At 34.4% G+C, this 25,040-nt stretch overlaps 1 protein-coding gene across 1 annotated transcript; it reads right to left on the minus strand.

The window, feature by feature from the left end:
* Positions 1-1,088: 1,088 nt before the first annotated feature.
* Positions 1,089-17,712, minus strand: LOC134846757 (uncharacterized). Its single transcript, XM_063864148.1, has 5 exons — positions 17,569-17,712; positions 14,011-14,158; positions 9,519-9,661; positions 1,504-1,615; positions 1,089-1,099 (listed from the first exon to the last, which is right to left on the minus strand). Exons 1-5 carry the CDS (start codon positions 17,710-17,712, stop codon positions 1,089-1,091), a joined length of 558 nt encoding a protein of 185 aa, XP_063720218.1.
* Between the last annotated feature and the right edge of the window lie 7,328 nt (positions 17,713-25,040).

A 25,040-nucleotide genomic window follows, 5' to 3' on the forward strand; every position in this document is an offset into this window, starting at 1 on the left:
GTGCTGCCTAAATTATTGAGTAAAGTCAACCCTGGTCGAGGTTTGCGATTTATGTTTCGACCGAGGCGGGTCAACACATGTCAGAGTTTGACCGCAAATCCATAGTCGAGAAGGCACTGTAGCCAAACCAGAAGTCGAAACATAAAGTCGAGTCGATTGATACATACATACAGATTACAAATTGTTTACCACAGTCAAAGTTTTTTTTAGTAAAAACAGTTTTTTTGCTCGGTCAAAAGGTCAAAATAATTTTCACAGTGGAAACGCTTCTCAGTCGAGAAAACCCTGCGTCGAACGCAGTTGAATTGTTTTTTTTTCGGTAGAAAAAACTTCTCGGTCGAAAATTTTTTCCTCTGTCAAACACAGTCGAAATGTTTTTTTTCTTGTTCGAAATTCTTCCCGGTCAAAACAACTCCTCGGTCAAACTCAGTAGAAACGTTTTTCCTCGGTCGAACAAAGTCAACACGTTTTTTATCGGTCGAAATTCTTCTCGGCCGAACTCGGTTGAAACGCTTTTCCTCGGTCAAACTTGGTTGAAATGTTTTTCCTCGATCGAAACACAAATTGCAAACCTCAACCCGGGAAGCAATTAACTCATCATAGTAATCTAAATCAATTAAAACATAGCCAACTGACAATTGGAAAAGAGTAATTCATGCAAAGAAACTGAAAAAACCGACTTGTTTTTTAACAAAAGTTTTCAAATTTTGAATTTCGAAGAAAAAATTGGATGACCTTAGAGCTCTTTGATTTTGTAGAATAATTTATGATGGAGACGCTTTTGCTAAAATTATTCCAATTTGAAAAAAACTGGATCAATAGGTAAGACTTTTGTTTCGCTGGGAAAGCTGATAATTAATTTTCATTTTCGAAATTAGAAGTCGATCACGTTTTTCGTGACCTTTACAATTTTGCTTTTTTTAAGTGGAGTTTGCCTTGCTTTTAACAATAGAAAAGCCCTGAACTTAAAATTAAATCATAAGTCAAACCTCGCTAAACCAAAATTGAGCGTGAAAAAATTTTAAGACTTTTTACTGAAAAAAAAATCAGCAAGATCTATATGAGAGTACTCACTTCTTTCATTACTCTTAATCAGAATCTAAAACAATAACATCGCTCGAACGGCAAAAATTTTTATGCCGAAAAAGCTTATTAAATTGGGAGCAAGCTATCACTGCAACTGCAGGTTTGGTAATTCGATAACAGTTGATATCGCCGATTGAAAATCGATAAATTTGGGTCTAGTTTCATTGTGTCTAAATTTGTTTGTTTTGTTTGAATAGAAATTTCTACCAGCACACACCCACAATGATCTGTAACTGGACAAAATGCATGGGTAAATCTTTTTTCCTTTCCAAATTCAAAGGATAATTTGTTTTCAAATCCCAAAAATTTATTGGAAAGTAATGCTTCAAGAATATTTTGATGTTATGATGTAACACACCAAGAAAGGGGGGTGTAGCCGAAATTGGATTTGCATATGTTGCAGGGTGTTCTCATCACCTCCAAGTAACTGTTCTCTGGTGGAGTCTTTGACCGTATTTTGCCAGTCGGGACACTTCTTCGCATCATTGTAGTCCTTGTAGCTCTCTACTCCACACGCCCCAAACACTATCTGTGAATAACAATCTAAATTTAACATTCATAAATTACATTGCTAACAGACAGTTGGGAAAAAGTCTATGGACGCAGGAAAACAGAAACAAACGTTGACTTAGTTTTTGAAACAGTCTCAACTTTTGAATTTCAAGGACCACAGCAGGGGCGGATCTGGGATTTTCTCGAGGGGGGAGGATGGTGGGGGCTAGGCAGATTTTCAAAAAAAAATCTTCGAAAATTTCGTCGACTTTTTTATAGGTCGACCGAATTGATTTTTCGAGCTCTCCCTAAGCATGGTTTAGTCCCCGTTTTAGGCAGTTTTTCTCGGCCAAAAATGGATTTCTTAAAAGGTACCAAAGGGGGAACCCTTTGGGTCGGCAGGAAGTCGAATCCCTGAGGGGGGGGGGGCGTCCGCCCCCGCCCCCCTAAATCCGCCCCTGGACCACAGGACTTAAAAACAATGTTTTCACTTCGTTCATATGAAACTTTCGCCACAAAAAAGTCTTACCACAAAAAACTGGTTGCGCGGAAGGTTTCACTCGAAAAAATGGTTGCGCTGAAAACATAGTTGGATAAGTAACTGAACGGAAAAAAAATCAAAAACAATTGACTTGTTCTTTTTGTTGAAAGTTTCAACTTCTGGTTGAATCAGTTTTGGATACTCAATTTTTTAGTTTCGGCGACATATTTTATTTAATACTTTTTGAATCATATAGCTAACAGACAGCTTGAGCCAATGAACACAAGTAACAGAAAAAAACATATTGGCTTAATTTTGAAAAGATGGTAGATTTCGAATTTGAACGAAAAAACAAAATTGTTAGTTCTAATGCTCTTTGATTTTCTACAACAAACTCAGATGTTAAAAAGCTATCTAGAGTCAACTTTCACATATTCATTTTATTTGAAACATAGCAAACATACAGTTGGAAAAGATTTAATCAGCGCAAGAAAACAAAAAAAAACATAGTGAATTGTTTTTCGAAAAAAATCTCAATTTCCGAAATTCCAAGAAGAAAAACAGATCGCCTTTAAGCTCTTTTAACTTTCAAAACATTTTATGATGGACATTTTGATAAAATTAACCCGATTGCAAAAATGGATCAATAGCTAATCTTTTTATTTTGCCGTGAAATCCAAAAATTAAACACCCATTTCAAAACTAGAACTCAATCAGATTTTTTATGACCTTAAAACTTTTGCTGTTCAATACTGAAGTTTGCGATTATTAACAAAAGAAATGAACTTAACTTAGAAAAACCAAAAGTCAAACAGCGAAATTAAACTTTTACACAACGAAGCACTCAGAACTAATAGAGAAAAATTGACTGAGGTTGCCCAATTTCTGCTGTACCAAACACTTGTTCCAACTCTTGAAGAAAACATGGAGTATTTGTGTTCGGATTGGTTTTTATGATCAGACAAATTTTGAACTTTTAACATGCAGTGATAATTAGGATTGAGTTCAATATTATAAATCTTAATTTTTCAGGCTTGCAGTTAACGCGTAGAGATGACAGCGAATTGATCTGGCTCAGAAACAAAATGAAAAAAAAAGTCACACTTTCGTTTTTTTGCTTTCATTTCTTCCCCCATTTTTAAAAGTTTCATCGCTTTAAAGCTTCATGTGGTATCATATTACAACCCAATTGTTAAATATTTTGAATAAAAAAAATCATCGAAAATGATGTTGAGCTTCGCAAAAATAGATCGAAAACTTTTGTTTTCAAACTCAATTACATGATAATTATTGAGAAGCTGACCTACCCTGCCATGATTTCGAAGTCTTATTACAATTTTTAACAACCTTTCTAGAGATTATCAAATTTGTTATCTAGCTTTCTTTTTGCTTAAATCAGTTGTTTACAAAATCAAGTAGCAGGAAACTTCGAAAAAATGGTTTCTGAAAATTCAATCAGCTTAGCAATCAGATCCAGCAACCTCAGCTGAAAAGCCTTTTTCAATTTTATGGGAAGTCAGAATTTATAAAACGACCCATGTTCGGTTATGGTAAGACAATACCGGTTCTCGTTTTAGAGACTCCGACTATGATAAGAGCACTCAACATCTCTCTCTATCTTCTTTGTGTCTCATCCCCTATAAAAAACGCAGGATTTGGAATGTTTGCTGTCCTCCACACTACTTCGTTGTCTTCCAACTCTAGTATTTTTTTTGCCTTTTTAACTCAGATTATTTTCACAGAGTTAGCCCAGGACCTTCTGACACTAAAGTATTTCGAGCTTGGATATTTTTTAAATTTAGCCTTCTTTTGCTTACACTCATATAAGTTATTGATGCATCTTTTGTAGAAAAATAGTGGTTTTCAGTTTTTTTAAGATTTATCTTTTTTCTGGGTTATTCAAACTAATGTTCCAAATTTTTTCGCTGCGCCTAATTTTTTTTGAGAAATTTTTACGGAGTTCTGTTCGTGTAACGCCCTAAAGATGCCCGTTACACGAATTAAGACAAACCCGCACCGAAGTTTCATGGATAATAATCGATTATAATGGATTTTTGTAGGGAGTCTCAATAAAATTACAAAAATAATCGATTATAATCGAATATGTTGTGTAACTTTACCTTTAAATGTCTTTTAAACTGCGTATTGTTGAAATGTACCAATGTTAATAAAATCCAAATAAAATAATTTATAATTATTCTTTATAATTTGTTTTGTAATTTTACATCTTTTGCATGCTTTTTAAAAGATGAGTCGTGAGATAGCTGATTCCGAACATAAAGCAATTGATTGGATGTTCAAGAATTTTTTTTTGAAAAAAAAATGGATTATAATCGATTATATTGGATTTAGGGTTGAAAAAAAATCGATTATATTGTTGAGAAAAATGGATTATAATCGATTATAATGGATTATAATGGATTTAAATTTCTCCAAAATAATCGATTATAATCGATTAAAAATCCATTATGTGGTCTAAATTTGACATGATAATCGATTATATTGACAACATTGTAGTCAACGAAAATCCATTATAATCGATTATTATCCATGAAACTTCGGTGCGGGAAGGACAAAGCTAATACTTTTGGTTCTGAATAAAACACAGGAGACAACGTTTCGGAGCAAAAAATTGACACCAAGTTTCAATCAATTGTACACGAAATTGAAATATTGTGTTCTAAAAAAGCGGAGCTTAATGCCAATCGAAATGCAATTGACGTGTTTGCCAGACGTTCCGTTTTCTTCCATGAAAGATGAGATAATTACGCTCATGAATGTCGGAAGCTTTCAGCGGAAACCTACTTTTTGGGGCCATTTTAAATTGCTCAGAAACGTCAACTTAACTACAGAAACATGCGGCTAAACGTTGAAAGATACAACAAGTCTCTTTGATTGTCATCCTTGTTCCTCAGTTACGTCTAGACTGAACATCAAAGTGTCTGCTCTCGTTTCGATTGGCAACGCCGTTAACAGGCATCCGACTACTCAAGCCGTTCCACCGTCCGCTTTAGTGAGTCATGGGATACCGCCGCAAATCACCATCATAGCAAGAAGTCGACGCGGCAGCAAATTTTGCCGCCTTAGGGCTCTTTCAACCTTTACTAACCCTCTTGCCAGTTTTTTCCGGAGAAGCAATGTCAATGCCGTCCTCAGTCACAATCCAGGTTTCATCATTGACAAATAAAAACGATGAGCCAATTTATGCGCCCAGGACGCCGAACGCCATTTTTTCCTCCTCCACAACCAGCTAATAGAAATCATCTCCAAATCAGCAATTTTCAGCAAACTGCATCAACGTTGAGATGTCAAATATTTACTCATCATTTGCAAGCCCGGAAGCTCAAAATCAAGGAACGCAATCCTACTGAACTTGGAAACTTCAGTCTTTCTGTCTCAAATCCAATTGACAGGACAGCGATTCCACACTCATCATTATAAAAAACTTGGAACAAGCGATCTTTTGCCAGTACAAGACAGCGTATTAATCGATTTAACTGCACATACATTCAAACACTCTTATGCCAACTTTTAGCTGTCAAGTTAGCAACCAATTAATCACAACCAATGCATCGCCTTCAGCCAATCTTTTCGAAAAGAGAAAATTCCCCGCAGCAATCCGCCCAACAATTCCCACGGACATCAGCCGACACTTATCGCTGTAGTCATTGACTTGACGGCAGAGCTTGTTTATGAACACAAAAAAATATGGATTAGAAGCCAGTCGACACGATATTTGGAACAAATTAAGACTGTCTGTCATACATTCAAATCAGGAAATTTTTACGACCACTTCAGAATACACAGCGTCAATCAGACCGATAAATATGCAGCCAGCACGAGCACTGCGAATATTCAACCCAAAATTTTCACATCATCAATGAGATCAACAGAAAGCATGTCAAAACTAACCAGCTTTTATTGTATCTAAGAAACAAGCAAGGAACAGCACAGACCGACTTTAAGAAACAAGCAGGCGACTTCAAAAACCTTCAGGAAGTTAGTTTCAATTGTCCAGTTATCTGTAGTTGACGTAAACAATAGTATATTGGATTTGACTCCTCAACGCGGCAATCGACACCACAGACCATACCAGACGGAGAACACGACGCGTCTAGAGTGACTCGTCGTTGAAGATACATAACTCTCAGTCGCAGATATGAATGCAACGAATCAATGTACAACTCTGCACTCCAACGCCTTGAAAACGGTTTCGAACACAAAGCGACGACACGATGACGATTCCTTCCTTTGACGATTTGAGAGAATCAACAGTCCGAGTTTACGTCAAAACAGATGCTAAAAGGACGCCGTGAAAATCTTGCCGACATTGCTTGACACTTTCACAACACTTGGACTTGGACTCCATCACGATCTCCAATCTACAACGATCGCTCAATTTTTTGAAAACCGACACCTTTGAGACTGGAATCGAATCGTTACATCCTTCAAAAAAATCTTCCTTAATCTTCTCGAATCAACTTGACTACAGATTTCAACGTCTACACTGAAACCTGCAGCGCCCTCATGGACTTTCAAAAGGCCGACCCAATAAAAACACAGCCCGAGCGTTCAGCACAAACTTATATCAGTCTTTAAATAATTAGTCACAAAGAGATTTTTTGGGGGAAAACGCAGACAACCCTACGCTGAAAAACGCCAGCCTTTTATAGGAATGAACACCAAAGAACAATTGCGACATGCCAGGTTTTTACAATTTTCCTTCAATTGCCTCAGCACCCACAAATTGGCCGATCGTCCATCAACACAGATCTGTACAGCAGAAGCATGCAACAAGAAACACCACACTCTTCTACACAACAGCTACAATTATATTGCAAAAGTATCGACAGGACGCAAGGAAACAAAAAATAGGATTGCCAAACAAAGCGATAATACAAATAAATGCTTTTTCCAGCTCAATGATATGCCAATCGACTAGCTAGATCCCGGTAACGCCGATAACGAATTTGTATTACAAGTCTATTCTTACATGTCTCATTATTGCTGGTTTGTGCCAGCAAAATTTGTTTGTTGAAATTTTTGTCTCGCTTTAAGTCAATCCGGATTTCGCAAAAACGATTCAATTTAATCAAGCTTTTGACTTTATCCTACACAGTTTCTAATTAGACCTATTGCACACGTTGGACATAATAAAAAATGTCATTAAGCCTGAAAAAATGCTCCCAGTACTAAATGCTTTTAGCCTTCCAAAACCATTCTCATTAGTACCCTTTTAACTGGAACAGGCCTTATCTCAAACCTCCTAGGAATTGTCTTGAGATTTCACGCGGAGATTTCACGTCTTGAGATTTTTCACGTTTGTAAAAAAAAGTTCAACACTAACTACGATTCCGTTGAAAGGACGACGGCAAAAAGACTCACCATTATTTTGTCACACCAAAATACTAGTGCAACGGATTCACATTGAGATGCCTGCTACTCCACTCGACACATTGAAAAAAACAATGCTGCAAAATTTTCCACTTATCCATTCAACTATTTCAAAACAAATGGGTTGATAAACAAGATTTAATTAATGTTCGAACAGGGAGGTTTCAACAATTTCAAAATGATTCAAAAGGTTCTAAAAATAAACTTCACCCAGCGCAGACTACTGATTTTTGTTTTCTCAAGTCTCGATCCTTTTGACGATAAAACTGCGGAATTAAATGCAACTTGACTAGACTACTGAAACTCAATGAGACAAATAGCTCAATCAACCTGGAGTATCTGACGGAGATCAACGAATGGGTTCTCCGATTATCTAAATTCTCCGCTCATCTAAATTCTCCGTGACAAACTCTCCGCTTAGCTAAACTCACAAAAAAAATTACACGAGGACCTCTAAAAAGTCGTATAAAAACCTGCCGAAGCCACTAGATTATTAAACAATCTTTAATTTATGTTCAAACAGGGAGGTTTCGACTATTTCAAAATGATTCAAAAGGTTTTTAAAAAAGACTTCACCCAGCGCAGGCTACTGAATTTTGTTTTCTCAAGCCTCGATCCTTTTGACAAAAAGGCTGCGGAACTAACTGCAACTTACCTGGACTACTCAAACTCAATGAGACGAATAGCTCAACAAACTTGGAATATCTGACGGAGATCAACGAATGGGTGGACGAACGCAACGAAAATACTTCAGAAAAAGATCAAAAATCTCGAACTAGAGCTTTGTGTCTTCTCCCCCTGACAAACGTGTTATCTGACACAAAAGATTCGGCAACTCTCACACCCAACCATTTCGCCACAACCTGTCACCCAAACTAATTCAGCCACGTTATGCTACGATTTCGACTACATGGAAATAGGTTCAAGCCCTCGCCCAGAAACTCTGGAGACGACTGCTACAAGATTACCTGTCGACAATCAGTCGAAAAAAAACTTAATGAAGCCTGCTGAGACCCGAAACCAAAAGATGATGTCTTGATGCTCAAATACTTAACGCATCGAGGCCTGCGGCCCCTGGGACGGGAAATCCGTAATTTTTCAAATCCGACGATCAAATGGAACAGTCAAATCAAATATTCAAATCAAAGTGTACAAACCAACCACGAACGACTCTTTAGACCTGCAATAAAAACCTGGTTAGTTTTAGAAGAAAAACAGCAGAAGCCCGGACGATTCACAATCAGATTCACCAGTTTTGAAAGTGATTACAGACATTTCTTTGAATACGACAAGTACTACTGACAAGAACCAACAACACCAACTACTGACTTGATTTGCAACCTGCAGTGTTCGTGCCATGTTCCCGCCGACTATATTCTCGCCGCTTTGACGCTCGTGTCATAAACATTCAAAACCTAATCATACAACATTGAACACTTGACAAATGTCAATGATCTAATTAAATTCAAATAAATATATTTTGAAGAAAAAAATTTTAACTATATTCGCAACCAGATCCCCGCCATTCAAATAAGTAGCCTTTTCTTTTTTCATGGGATATCACATGTTTTGTAACGAACCATGTTCGGGCATGCTGAACAAAACCGGGTCTCCTGTTAGAGACATTTACTAGGATAGAAGCTCTCAATATCTCTCTCTCTCTCTCTCTCTTTCATCACCTACGGGATTCTCAAGTTTTGTTACGGTTTACTGCCCCCTTCACTACTTCGCTTTACCCCAACCCTTCTTAGTTCTCTTGCCTCATTTTGCTTTTAGAGATTTAGGCCCGGACAGGCTTCATTTCAATGCATCTATTTAGACCGATAGACTAATAAACTTCCAGCGGCACATTCGATTAAATGGTACCCTTTTGAAAATTTTTGTATTAAAATAAACGAAATTAATTAAAAAAAACACTAAAAAATGCTCATATGAGCTATTTTCAAAAAAAAAATTGGCGCTTTTTAAAATTTGTTGCAAAAAATGGCCATTACAGGGTTTTGGCGTTGGAAGCTTATTCAAGCTTCACTCACTCTGTCATTCAATCTATAGTTATTTAACTAACCTGTAGAATGTTGAAGATGATTGACTCGTCGTTGGTGGCATATTCCGATTCGTATCCATACAGAAGCGTCTCCAGATTTCCCTTCAGTTTACTCAAAACCACCGCAAACAAGATGCACCATGCCAGCAGAATTATTATGAACACTGAAACAAAATATTGGATAACCATGCATTTTGAAGTTAGTAGTTAAGTATCTTTTATCCTCTGACATGACGTTTATCGGATCATATGAATTTAGTAGGCCAAAATCAAGTTCATATGAGAAAACTTATAGAATGCAACATTTTTTTTTACTTCTGGGACTGACTTGGGTGAGCAGTCACATAGAAATTGAGTCCTTGCGAAAAGCGTCGCAGTGAAACAAAAAAGGCAGAAACGAAATTTTTGAAATTTAACAGTTTAAGCGAAAATTACGCATAATTAGCTTAATCAGTTTTGATTTTAAGAAATTAAACGATGCCTCACCAGGTTTGAATCAAAAACTTTTTAAAGATCGTAAAAAATGTTCAACCCTTTGGGAAAACCATATCTTTACAAATTACCAAAGAGACTATACAGTCATAATCTAAACAAGACTGCTCGTATCAGGGGGAAGCCCTGAATGTTCCGACTGCCTTTTAAGTTTTATGGAACAGAAATAACATAGATATCATTACAAAAATTTAAATGTAATGAAATAAAAATGAAAAAAAATCGAAATTTTAATTATTTTTTCTAGGAAAATCATCCCCCACACGCCATATAAAGTACAACAGAATAAGTTTCGCTCCTGGTAACAAACCAATTATGGCAAATAAGCTTCTGTCAACCAATTTGGAACGATTTCTAAGATGGATTAAATCTCCGCTTACGCGTTAATAGCGCGAACTATATCGCGCGTTAATTGTCCCAAATTGGCCAAAATGGCAGTATTGAACCCCCAATAGCTTTACGAAAAATGATCACAGGTGAAATATCTTTTCAAAATTAAGCTCAGGACAACAATACTTTGTCAATGATTAAAAAAAACTCTGTCAAAAATGGTTAGTTAAAAAGTCAAAATTTGTCTGAAGAAAAAAACCCAACCCGAGCAAAAATATTCCGTTACTTTCGTATCGAAAGTCGAAACAAAAAATCCAATTTTTATTTCAAGCTGTTTCTCTCGCACGGTTTTCCGGTTGCATTCCTCGGATTGAAATTCAAATTGCGCTCTACAAACGATTTTGTTGTGCGAATAAGTTACAACATTTTGAAATAAGGCGCAAAGAAGATGAAAAATTACCGAACCAAAATTTCATGAAAAACAGTTAATCAGTTTACGACGTCGATGTGATTAAAAAACAATTTTCCTGTTCTCAATTTGATGGAAATTTTGCTTTGAGAAACATAATCATAGCTAGTAGAGGATTCCCTCCACCCTCAAGGATTCGACCCCCTGCTGACCCAAAGGGTCTCGGTTTGAACTATTTTGAGATATCCATATTTAGTTGACGGACCTTGAAATATTTCTAAAGGCGACTTTGGCGCCAATAATTACTAATGACGCAGAAAATTTTGCCAGAACAAAGTCTTTTTAGTGCTTTGGGAGAGCTCGGAAAATCAATAAAGTCAACCTAAAAAAATCGACTAAATTTTCTCAAACTTTTTGAAAACCTACCCCTCTTCTTGAAAACTCTGGATCTGCCCCTGTTCATAACAAATTATCTTAGCAAAACTGTAATGCAATCTGAAGGAACAAACAAAATATATCCAAGAGACAGTTGAACATTTATCAACTTTAACTGTAATTTTTAAGATAAACAAGATTGCTCGTATCAAGGCGAAACCTTGAACGTTCCGACTGCCTTTTAAGGTCTATGGAGCAGTCATAACATTAAAAAATAAGATAAAATAAAATTTAAAAAAACGAATTTCAAATTTGAGATTTTTCAAATTTGAGATTTGAGACTTTTTGTGAAAATCATCCCCCACACGCCATATTAAATACAAAGTGATAGGTTTTACTCCTAGTAACAAATCAATTATGGGAAAAAAGTTTCTTCATCTTATTTGGAACGATTTCTAAGGTGGATTGAAATTCTTCCTACGCTTTAAAAGTGCGAAATCTATTGCTTGTTAATTGTCTCAAATTGGCCAAAACGGCAATCTTTGAACTTCTATAACTTCACGAAAAATAATCAGAGATGAATTTTTTTTTCAATTTTGAGCTCAGGACAATACTTTTTAGGTTATAAAAAATATTACGTCAAAAATGGGTAGTCAAAAGGTCGAACTTTTTCTGAAGATAAAAAAAACCAACCCCGAGCACATATTCCGTTATTTTCGTTACGAAAGTCGGAACAATAAAAAGTAAACTACAAAAAACTTTAGAGCGTGTGCCACATTTTTTTTTCAACTCGCAAGTCTTCTAGCGAGGAAGAATAACAAAATTAAGCAAAAATGACTGCCCTACTCATCGCCTCCATTATTGCGTCGCTTGCAATATTTTTTTGCCTCAACTGTAATTTGCAAAAGTTTCAGGCTGGATCAATCCATATCATAAGCTTCAATAGAAATGATCAATTCGCATTGTTGGTAATTTTAAGGACCTCATATATCACAAAATATAACACAGGAAATATTTGTTGTTTAGTTTCAAGCTTGATAGTGTTCTAAGCTTGCTTAGATGTCTTGCCAAAATCTGTACATTGTAGGATGCCTTGTTTACGAAAAACTCATGTTTCTTTGTTCAGACGGAGTTTTTTTTTCTGTGGATTCTAAGTTGTTTTCTGCTGAGCAAATAATTTTTAACTGAAATGAAAAACAAATAAAAAGTGTAACAGTTTCAACACAAAAAAGTGGTTGGAATGATAACTTTGTAGCTTAGCCAACAACAATTTCAAGGATCAAAGAATAAGTACACTAGCTTGTTTTATTTTGAAAAAAGTAAACTTCTGGATGAGTCAATTTTTGATAACTCAGTACTGTTTCAGGGACGTTTTGACCTTTTTTTGTTAAAACTAACCAAATTTGGGAAAACTGGCTGATTAAGTATGTTTTTTCCGCCACAAATTGTGAAAACTAAAATACACATTCGAAAACAAAATTTATTCAAGTTCTCGATACTTTTTCACTTTTGATGTTCGATATTTGAGTTTGTCTTTTTTTAAGAAAAGAAATGAACCAAACCTCTAAAGCAAAACCAAGCAATCAATCGTCAAACTGCGAGAAAACTAAACTTGATCCTAAACTTTTTTCAAAAAATCTTTTTCTGAAAAAAGAAACAAAAACAAATTATCACCATTGCCTAATAGTCCGATCCATAGCTGAATAAAATTACCTCATTAAGAGAATACTGAATTATTAGGTAATTTTTATACGGTAGTCAATCTAAAACTTTAAAACCACTATCGAAACTATAAGTCTTTTTTGCCATTTTACGCATTTGCTTTTGATAGTACAGCTTGTCTTCCTTTCATCAAAATTCAAAGCGAGGAAAATCAAATTTGAGCAGCAAGTTTTGAACATTTTTTTCCTGAAAAAATCATCTCAACCTATATAAACTTCTTCACTACGTTAATTGACACTTAGGTTATTTTTGTAATTTTCTGAAGAAAAAACCCACCCCGAGCACAAATGTTCCGTTGTTTTTGTTACAAAAGTCGGAACAAAAAAGCAAACTTTAAAAAAACTTTATAGCATGTTCCACAAAAAAATTTTTTTCAACTCACAAGTCTTCTAGCGAGAAAGAATAACAAGAGGAAGCAAAAATGACGGTCCTACTCATCACCTCCATTATTGCATCGCTTGCAATAATTGTTTCCCTCAACTGTATTTTGCAAAAATTTCAAACTGGATGAATCCATATCATAAGCTTCAATAGAATTGAACAATTAGCATTATTGGTAATTTTAAGGACCTCGTATATCACAAAATGTAAGTCGATATTTTGCGATTTTACGCACTTGCTGTTTGAAAGTACAGCTTGTCTTCCTCTTCCTTTTAACAAAATTCAAAGCGACGACAATCAAATTTGAGCTTCAACAAGTTTTGAACATTTTTTACTGAAAAAATTATCTGAACCTATATAAACTTTTTCTCTACGTTAATTGACACTTAGGTTATTTTTTGTATTTTGGGAGAGCTCGAAAAATCATTTACTTCGATCTGAAAACTGGTAACGAAATTTTCCGATTTTTTTTTCAAATTCCCCCTCGAGAAAAGCCTAAACTTGCGCCGGAAGTTTATCATGTTTGCTTAGGTATCGAATAAAAGGAATGAATCAAACTATGTTCAGTTTTTTTTATATTATCTTTTAATTTTTTCAAATAACAAACCATTATTTCTCAGCCCCAATAAATGATGAAAGTAGTTTAAAATTTGAAAGCACAGAAACTTACCATCATATCTGTTTTTGAAATATGTTCTCACAAAAATAAGTTAAAATGACAGCAATTATCTTTGGCAAATATAATTAAATACCTAATTTTTCCGAGGCAGCCAACCTTACCTTAAGAATTAAATAGAAACTTACCTATTGACAAAATAATGAGTAGAATGGCGTAAATGCACATGCACACTTTCTGGCAGCAACAGCAGGCGACAATGCCCAGAATGCAGATGAGTGCCAGTCCCCCAAAAATGGCATAGCACACATAGTAGATGTACTTGAGCTGACTCACCTACAAAACCGAACAAGATTGCTCGAATCAGGGCGAAGACCTGATTAGTTCGACATCCCAAATTTGGTATTAGAAATAAGTTTTTGGAACACAAAAATGAAAAAAATTTCAAATTAAAAGAAAGATTTATATTTGGACAAATGGTGAATTTAAACCTTCTGCCACACTTACCAATCAAGTAAGAAATTTTTTCTTATATATTACGCGTTATTGTTCTGACCATAATTTTTTGTTCAGTCAATTTTCCGACTTTTTAACTAAACAGTTTCGACAAAACTTTTTTTGTAGCACCTGAAAAATGTTTTTGTCTTAAGTTTGATATGATAAATATTTTTTCTATGATCTGTTTTCACAAAGTTAAAATTGAAACAACTTTGACGACCTCAAAGTGAGACAATTAACGCGCAATATATTTCGTTATATTAAAGCGTAAGTGGCAAGTTCAATCCATCCAAATTGAACTGAGGAAGGCAATTTACTCTTTTTAATACATTATTACAAGCAAAGTTTCTCACTTGCTACTCTGCATAGCTTGTGCGGGTTAAAATTAAGAAAAACTATGTGTGAAAAAAAATTAAACAAAAAAAAACATGTGAGCAACATTAGAAGACAGTCGAAATTTTTGGACGGTCGAAACACGGTCAGTTTTTGAGGATAGCCGGAACAAGTTTGCCCTGAGAAACGAGCAGTTTTGTTTGAAAAATAGCAGCGTTTTCGCTTGCCTCGATTTAATTTGTAACAATTTTTGAGTCGGCTCAACTTCACTCTAAATGCGCTTAAAAACGGATAGATAGCGCGCATTAACTATCCCAAGTTGGCCAAATTGGATCTTTCTAAACAGCTAGAAACTTAAAATATAGCCAACCGAAGATAGGAAAAGATTACTCAACGCATGTAAACATAAAAGAAACACTGACTTTGTTTTAAAAAAATCTCATTTCGAATTTCAAAGAAAAAATAGATGGTAAAGTCTTTAGAACGATTTATGATAGGCGCTTTTTGATAACACTAACCCATCTTGAGAAAACAGGATCAGCAGGTAAAGTTTTTGTTCCGCTGGAAACTTAAAAATTAAATTCTACCTTCGAAACTAGAAAAAGTTCACATTCTTACGCCATTTCCACGTTCGTATTTGGAGAGTTCTATTTACGTCACTTTCAGGAGATGAAATTCAATTGAACTCAAAAAATGCACATATACCTAAGTGCGTTCAGAAATGCATCAACATGTATGAATGCACATCTGTAGTTATTAGAGCATTTTAAGACAAAAAACCTGACAAAAACCAACAATGTCTATATAAGAGTCTTCACTACGTTCATTATTTTCAAGCAAATTGAACACAAAAAAATGACATAGTTTTTGATTTTTGAGCTCATGAAATTTATATCTTTCAGACTTTTAAAGCAAATTCAATCAAAATGTCTATTTGCTAAGACTAAATTGCTTGACAAAAAAGAAAACAACATCAAACAAAATGTTCCCTCGTTTTCTACAAAGTTCCGAACAAAAACACACTGAATAATCTGATAAAATGGAATCGACTGCTGAAAACTGGTAGTGGGTAAAAACATGACCAATAAACAGTTTTAAAAGAAACAATCAACGCAAGTTACGAGAAAAAAAGTACTTTGAAAAAAAAATCTCAATTTTCGAGTTTCAAAGAAAAAATAAATGCAGATAAAGCAATGAAAAAATTAGATCATTAAAAAAACTTTTATGTTTCTAGAAATTCCGAACAGTATTTTCAACTTTTGAGACTAGAAGTCAATCACGTTTTTTGCGACTTTACGCTTTCGCTCTTTGTTAGTGGAGTTTGCCTTCCTCTCAACAAAAAAAAATCAATTGAACTTCAAAATAAATCAAAATTCAAGCCGTGAAAAAGTGAGTTTGATAAATAAATTTTTATTTAAATTATAAAAATTACCAATTAATCTATTTTTTGATCATTTTAGCATTTATACAAATCTTACAATGTTGTAAAAAAAGATTTCGAGCTGACGCTGGAGTCCAATTGGCTAGTTTAAGCAAATCAGAACCAAACATTTTTTCAAGGACGGGGAATTGGGTACTTTGGGCGAAATGCATAAAAAAAACGTTTTTCAAATAGTTTAGTATATCATATTGCTTGCGCGGAGGATTCTTCAAAATGTATGCGAAAAAAATGTCTCAATATTTTCTTAATTTCTATCAGTTTTTCTTATTTTGAAAAAATCTGTGACAAAAAAAAATTGGTGCATTAATTTAATTGATTGAAACAACCATGTAGGAAGGAACGAATGTCAACAAAAGACCACAAAAATGTTGTCAGCCAATCATTTTTTCATAACTCCCAGTTAAAAGCTTTAGAAAAATGCTCGAACATCAGTCAGTCACGGACTGATTAATTTGTGTGGTTTCCGGGCCCGAAATGGGGGATTAATGATACGCACATCGCGACCCAAAGCAGATAAGTTGCGAACATTGCAACTCAAATTGGGAAATTTGCATTGCAAGATTCAAAAATCTTATCGCGACTTTGCACAATCTAAAACAGGTATGTTGCGACGATCGAGACTAACAATGGGTATTTTGCAACTATGGTAGACCGAAGTGTTTTGCGGGAATAAATTTATGTCACTCAGAAGAGTTATATTGCGACTTGTTTCGAGCGAACTGCTTTGCGGGTCTTCGCTCTGCCCTAAGAAGATATGTTCCGTCTTTGCGCGACTGAAATAATTTGCGAGACTTTTCACGGCCCAAATCAAATAAGTATTCATCAAGGCTTTTCAGAGCTTCACCAGAAAAATTGCATAAATTTTCATGATGCCACTTTTTATGTACTGAATACTTATTTTTTCTTAAAAAAATCTATTTTTGTATGCATTTTAGTTCTAGCTTCCCAACAGAAAAATCAAACTGAATATTGATACATGCAAAAAATTAAGAATTGTTTGATATTTTTTACCGCGAGATTTTTTCGTTTCAAAATTGTAAATGGACCCTCTTGAAACTTACAGTTTGTGGATTTTTGAGTGTTTGTTACTCAATGCATTATTCAGATGGAATATTTTTTTTTGTGCTCATATTTTTGAATTGAGATATTAAAATAATGATTCAAGTATCGTTTTTAAGCCACTTGTTCAACTTTGCGTGACCCATGCTGGGACTCTGTGCAAACAATTTTTAGCTATGTTGCAATTTTTTGCACGAACAATGTTGGATTTTGCGCGACGCATGTTGGGAATTTGCGCGACCCATTTTTAGCTATGTTGCTACTTTGCGCGACTCAAATCTCGGGCGGTAGTATCGAATTTTGGTCGCGGAAACTCCATTTCCGCGATCCAGTTCGGTCGCAATATAAGTCGCAGACCTCGGCCCTGGTTTGCTAAGTTGCTTTGGTGCATTCAGCCCCCCCCCCCTAAACTTGCATTGAATCCAGTGAGTCCGTTAAACTCGTCCAGTTTGGAAGTGGCCTGAGCCCAACCAGTGAGTGCCAGTCCCGCAATGCAGAGGAGGAGGACACAGATGTTGACGATCAGAATGAAGCAGATGGAAATCACTTTGCAACACATTCTTCTTGTTATTGATTATTAAATCCTTCTTATTCTTGTCGGTCGCTAACTTCAACCACTCATTCGTCGATGTATTTCTTTTTATGTATATATTTTTTACGGGGTTCGGCCCAAAAGATAGCTTCGACGTTGGAATAATTAACATTTGGCTTCTTAATCTGATAAAAAAACGCATTCACTACATAAATTATCATATATATTTGTCTACTTTTAATTGAAAATTGATTTTGAAACCCATCTCAAATTTGGAAAAAACATGGACAATTTTTTAGTATCAATGAGCTCATTATCTTAAAAAAATCACGGAAAACCTGAAAGTTGAGATTAATATCAAAATTTTTGATTCATTTGAAATAACGGAACAAGTCTTCGTAGTTGAAATTTGCTTTTCTGTCAATTAAATTGAATCCTATATAGAAATAGAAGGTTGAATTTTAATTTCTGCCAACAATTTGATCTATTTGAAATCTGTTTTTAAAGTTGATTCATAAAACTCAACCGGTTCATGGGCCAATAGAAATTTTTATAAAAGTCGATTAGCTGATTTTTAGCGGGAACTGTAAGATTCATTTTTGATTTTTGAGTCTTCGCTAACTTCGGCTGTAAATGAAACTTCACCAAACATATTTTTGATGCAAAATTTGAAACGGCATGTGCAATTAGAACTTGAAGAAATCTAATCAACTATCCATTATATCAAAGAGGCTCTATGAGACATTCTATACAATCTAGTTTATGTATATCAGTCTGAAGTACTCTGGAACTCGTGATGAAATGTGATTTTGATAATTTAGGACAGCAAATTTTAATGCTAGATGATTACAAATGTGAACCCTAAAAATCCCACGTTTGGTGACCTCGAATAAGTTTTAATTTATTAATTTATACATCAAAGTTAGTAAGGGAACATTGACGGGATGACAACCCGGGTTGACCAAAAATGCTTGTCATACAATTCTCATAAATGGGAAATTTTTTGTCATACAATTCCACGTACGTACAAAAAATTGTTTGAAATCTCTTTAATAAACATTTTCCCATAAATGGAAATTGTATAACAAACATTTTTGCCATAAATGGAAATTGTGTGACTAAAAAATGTCCTTTATGAAAATTTTATGACAAGCAGTTTTCGGAATTTTTTTTCAAATGCGGCACAAATTACATTAAAGCCAATCTAAAATGCCGTGCAATCTGTGAACAGCGAAAAAAACCTGAGAAAAAATTTTTTTTTTTAGAAGTTGCAATTTCTTTATTTTCTGCTTCTCAACTCTTTAGATAGCAGCAATGTCCTAATCATAATCTTAAGGGGGGTAGGTACTGTAGAGGGGGTTATATCAATTTAAAAAAAAAACCTGCATATCTGGGAGAAAGTTTCCGGCAAATCTCCCCAGCATCGCGTATCCACTGCATATTTTTACATTGACCTGTTTCAATTATTGGTTTGAGCTATTCCCTGTGGGAAGTGGGAAAGGAACTTTGTAATCGGGTGTTTTTTCATGCAAAACGAGATAGTGCAATTATAAATCAGGCCAATTGAGTGATATATCACTTAACAGCTCAGCTCGGTCAATTATTCCTTTATCATAAGGAAAAAAATGAAGAGCCATTTATGCCATTAATGAAAAAAAATCTAATTGAAAATGAGAACAAGACTGCCCGTATAATGAGGGCAAAGCCCTGAATGTTCCGACTATCCCTTTATTCATATCGAATAGCTTTAAGGAAAAAAATAATGAAAACCTGTTAATTTTGGACAAAATCAGTGTAAAATTTCGAGTCTTACGAAATTAATACGACCAGTTAGCTAGCCTCAATTCAATTTGGAACTATTTTGCTGTGCAGGATAATTCGCCACGCAAAAATAATTCGCGTTACGCTCTCAGCATTAAGAATAACTCTTAAAAGCGCACATAAGTTGGTCCTAAACATGGCCGTTTTGGCTATTTTCAAACCCACAGAACTTAACAAAAAATAATCGGTACAATATTTTTTTTTATTTGAACTCAGGAAGTCGATATCTTTTATGGGGTATAAAAAGATTTTGTTGAAAACTATTATTTCGATCGGCGAAAAATGACTGAATGAAAAAAAGCCACACCGAGCATAATTATTCCGTTATCTTCAAAAGTCGGCACAATTAACGAAATTTTCTGCTTGACTTAGAAGGTCTGGATTGTATTGTATATCCTCTTTAATGTTTTTTGTCCCAATTTTACGCCTGGATAACTAGTGTGGAGGTTCGATTTTTGTTGTGGGATACGCATTGATTCACTCCATAATGTTAATTTAAGCTCAACACAACAATAGCTTTCGAATGATAAAAAAAAGTCTGTCAAAAATGGCTAGTTGAAAAGTCCAAATTTGTCTGAAGAAGAAAAACCACCCCGAGCACAAACATTTCGTTAGTTTTGTATCGAAAGTTGCAGCAACTAGCTTGCTGAACCGTAGATTTTACTTGCGTTAATCGATTGCAATCTTAGTTTTGCTAATACGGGCAGCCTCGTACTCAAACGATTTTAAATCGGTTTAAATTAATCAGTACTTTAAAACACTACATGAAAATTATTCATCGAAAAAATAAAATTTGATTTGCAGATAATTTTGTGCTAATAATTGAGCTGGAAAAAAAATAAGATCAACTATTATGCAAATTTTGCGCGGGTAACTAAAAGATTTTAATCTCTGGGATTTAGAACATTTATTTAACGCTGCACAAAGGCACACTAGTTAATCTTAAAACTTCTCAACAATTCTGAACACAATTTTTCGTAATATCATTAAAATAACGTTTTGCTGTTGAGAACATGAATGATTATAATGAAATCGGGAAACGGGTTGAGAATCATATAATGAAGCTAGTTCTGAAAAAAAACAAGTTAGTTCGTTTCACATGTGTGACGGATAACGCGCGCCAACTTTTTTCTTCGAATCAAAACAATAACTTGTTCAATGCATCTGACATTTAAAAGACAAAAAGAAGAAATGTGTTGGGTTCATCTGCTCACAGATTTGGCCCTGCTTTTACCCCTCGGATTGCATGCCCAAATTGACCGGATAGGCGGTTTGTGGTATTCAATGAGAGGGAAACGCCTTAAATGCTATAGTGAACTAAATAAATTTGTAACTGGCTTTCCCCATATTGACAATAAAGCAAAAGTTATAGTAAAAAATGAAAAAAAAATCTTCTAAAAAGTTTTTTCTAATTATTTGTGACAAAATAATACGCAAATTTATACTTAAAACCTTCAAAACGTCAAAAACTTAAACTTCAAAGTGAGTTTTGACCTTTGCTCTGTACTCATAGATTATTTTCAGATAAGGTACTCCGTCTGTTCGTCACGCTATTATTTTCTCATCTTATTTTATTTTACATCGAAAGTTGGAAAAACTAGCTTGCTGAACTGTAGACTTTACTTGCAATATCCGGTTGCAATCTTAGTTTTGCCAAAACCTATAACAAAACAGAGCCTGTCAATTTTACAAGGTCATGTATTGGAGCGAAAAGTGCTAATTTTAGGCAGTAGATTTCATGATGCTTGAACCACGTAAAAAAAATTGAGCAGTTCAACACTAGCAAATGTGGGAGAAACTGTAGAAGAACATGGGTCAATTCAAAAACGCGAAAAAGTTTAGGTCAATTTTAAATTGATTTACTTTGATCTCTTTTAGAAAACGAAAAAAAAATGTATCAGTTGTAAATCGACTTAAAGCGATAATTTTTGTTTCTTGTAGTTAGTAGTTCTTAATTTTTGTAGTTTTGTGGCTCTTTATCCTTAAACCCCTTCAGCGAATTTTTACTCTGAATTTTCTCGGTTCTGATTCTCCGATTGTTACAAAATTGGAATGCGATTTTATTAGGCTATGACAATCATGTTTGGTCGTCACATCTAACTTTGTAAAACCCCTCGTTACTCCAGAAAATTGATGTTTTTGTGAGGTGGCGGGGGGAAGGGAGGTTTCGGAAAGTCATTGGAAAGTCTGAATTATTTATAGAAAAGATATTTTATGATTTGCAGATAATTTTGTGGTAATAATTGAGCTGGTAACTATAAGATCAACTATTTTGCAAATTTTGCGCGGGTAACTAAAAGATTTTAATCTCTGGGATTTAGAACCTTTATTCAACGCTGCACAAACTCACACTAATTAATCTTAAAACTTCTTTTCAGTGGTGTACAATGTAAGGATTCCGAACACAATTTTTTTTAAAATCAATAAACTAACGTTTTCCTGTTAAAAACATGAATCATTATCAAGAAATCGAGAAACACGTTGTGAATCATATAAGGAAGCTGGTTCTGACAAAAAAAACAAGTTCGTCTACTCACATGTGTAGCGGATAACGCGTGCCAATTTTTTTCTTCGAATCAAAACAATAACTTATTCAATGCATCTGTTTTTTGAAACACAACAAGAAGAAATTTGTTCGGTTCATCTGCTCACATATTTGGCCGTGCTTTTAACGCTCGGATTGCAGGCCCAAATTTACCGGATAGGCGGTGTGTGGGTTTCAATGAGAGGGAAGTCTTTTCTAGCTTACAAAACGCCATAAATGCTATAGTAAACTAAATAAGTTTATTACTTGCTTTCTCCATATTGCCAAAAAACAAAAATAATATTAAAAATGAAAAACAGTTTTTCGGAAAAGTTTTTTGTAATTATTTGTGACAAAAATATAGGCAAATTTACACTTAAAAACGTCAAAAGGTCAAAAATTTAAACTACAAAGTGAGTTTTGACCTTTGGTCTGTACCTTTTGGTCTGAGTTTTGACCTTTAGTCGAACACAATTTTTTTAAATATCAATAAACTAACGTTTTCTTGTTAAGAACATGAATCATTGTCATGAAATCGGAAAACACGTTGTGAATCATAAAAGGAAGCTGGTTCTGAAAAAAAAACAAGTTCGTCTATTCACATGTGTGGCGGATAACGCGTGCCAATTTTTTTCTTCGAATCAAAACAATAACTTATTCAATGCATCTGCTTTTTGAAACACAACAAGAAGAAATTTGTTCGGTTCATCTGCTCACATATTTGGCCCTGCTTTTACCGCTCGGATTGCAGGCCCAAATTTACCGGATAGGCGGTGTGTGTGTTTTAATGAGAGGGAAGTCTTTTCTAGCTTACAAAATCCTTAAATGCTATAGTAAACTAAATAAGTTTATTACTTACTTTCTCCATATTGACAAAAAAGCAAAAATATTATTAAAAATGAAAAACAGTTTTTCGGAAAAGTTTTTTGTAATTATTTGTGACAAAAATATAGGCAAATTTACACTTAAAAACGTCAAAAGGTCAAAAATTTAAACTACAAAGTGAGTTTTGACCTTTGGTCTGTACTCATAGGGTAACTTCAGATAAGGTACTTGGTCTGTTTGTCACGCTATTTTATTTTCTTATCTTAATTTATTTTACATCGAAAGTCGGAACAACTAGCTTGCTGAACTGTAGATTTTACTCGCAATAATCGGTTGCAATCTTAGTTTTGCCAATACCTAAAACAAAACAGAGCCTGTCAATTCTACAAGGTCATGTATTGGAGCGAAGTGTGCTCATTTTAGGCAGTCGATCCACATTTCATTTTTCATGATGCTTGAACCACGTAAAAAATTGAGCAGTTCAACACCAGCAAATATGGGAGAAACTGTAGAAGAACATGGGTCAATTCAAAACCGCGAAAAAGTTTAGGTCAATTTTAAATTGTGCAAAATCCATGTCGGAAAAAGAGCCACCCGCATTGGAAATTCTGAAGTTGCAATAGATTATAATCGGTTTTTATACAGATTTTCAACAAGTAAAAAATTGTTGTATGTATTCTAATTATACACTAAAATGGATAACATAGGGATTTTATATTGTTCAGAAAAATTGATTGTATTGTCAAGAAAATAGTTTTTTTTGCAATATAAAATTTTTAAAATCTGTATAAAACTGTACAGTGTTAAACAATCATGAGTTACGTCAAAAATATGCTAAAAAATTATAAAGCATTATTGATAAGAATCCAATTTTTGGTCAAAATTAAATAAAAAAATCGTGAAATTGGTCAAAGTTAATCAGGTTTTAAGCACAAAAAAAGCAATTGATTTTGTTTGTTTTTTCAATTAAGAAACAAGATAAGTAAGAAAACTTTTTCCAATTCGAAATTTTTGAATATAAGATATAAACGGAAAGAAAATGTTTTTTTAGTGTCTATAGTCTGTATAAAATAGTATATAATCTGTATAAACTCTGTGTAAAATCTGTGTACAATAAGTAGCAAAAAATGGACTTAAAAATGGGTTCTTTCAACTATCGAATCGATTAGAATAAGGGCTCTTTTCCAGTTCCCCTCTTTCAAATTCAATTTTGAAAAGCTTAATTAACGTTGTCATAATGCAACGAAATTTGGCGTGGTGAACAAATCGACAACTGTGAACAGATTTGTTCTTCATACTTTACATCGTAACATCACGCATTTAGCCATAATAACACGTAAAACAAACATAAAACTCGGTGTTTTAAAAGGGGGGGGGGAAACTGGAAAAGAGCCAGAATAAGAATAAATTGCAATCGATTGTAATCAATTTGACAGTAAAAAAATCCATTTTTTTAGTGCATAAAACTAAACAAGACTACTCGTATCAGGGCGAAGACCTGACTGTTCCGATGCCTTTTAAGGTTTATGGAGCTTTAATTATATAAAAATCATCAATTTATTAAATTTGATAAAACAAAATGAATTTGAAAAACATCCCCCCACACGTCATATAATTTACAAAAGAATAAATTTTGCTCATATTAACTAATCAATTATGGCAAATTAGCTTCCTTGAACCACTTTGGAATTATTTCTAAGACGGAATTACTCTCCGCTGACGCGTTAATAGTGCAAAATATATCGCGCGTTAATTTTCCGAAATCGGCTAAAGTGGCAATCTTTAAACCAGCATAACTTTACAATAAAGGATCACAGGTAAAAAAAACTGTTTCAAATTTAAGCTCAGGACAACGTTAGCTTTCGAATGATATAAGAAATTCCGTCAAAAACGGCTAGTTAAGAAGTCGAAATTGGTGTGAAGAAAAAAAACCCACCCCGAGCACAAACATTCCGTTACTTTTGTATCGAAAGTTGGAACAACTAGCTTGCTGAACTGTAGATTTTACTTGGGATAATCGATTGCAATCTTATTTTGCCAATGCGGGCAGCTTCGGTGTGAAAAGATTTTATCGGTTCAAATTAATGATTAATTTGAAATACTACATACAAATTATTCATAGAAAAGATATTATATGATTTGCAGATAATTTTGTGCTAATAGTTGAGCTGAAAAGAAACTATAA

This window comes from Symsagittifera roscoffensis, chromosome 5 (genome assembly GCF_963678635.1).
Source record: "Symsagittifera roscoffensis chromosome 5, txSymRosc1.1, whole genome shotgun sequence".
NCBI classification, from domain to species: Eukaryota; Metazoa; Xenacoelomorpha; order Acoela; family Convolutidae; genus Symsagittifera; species Symsagittifera roscoffensis.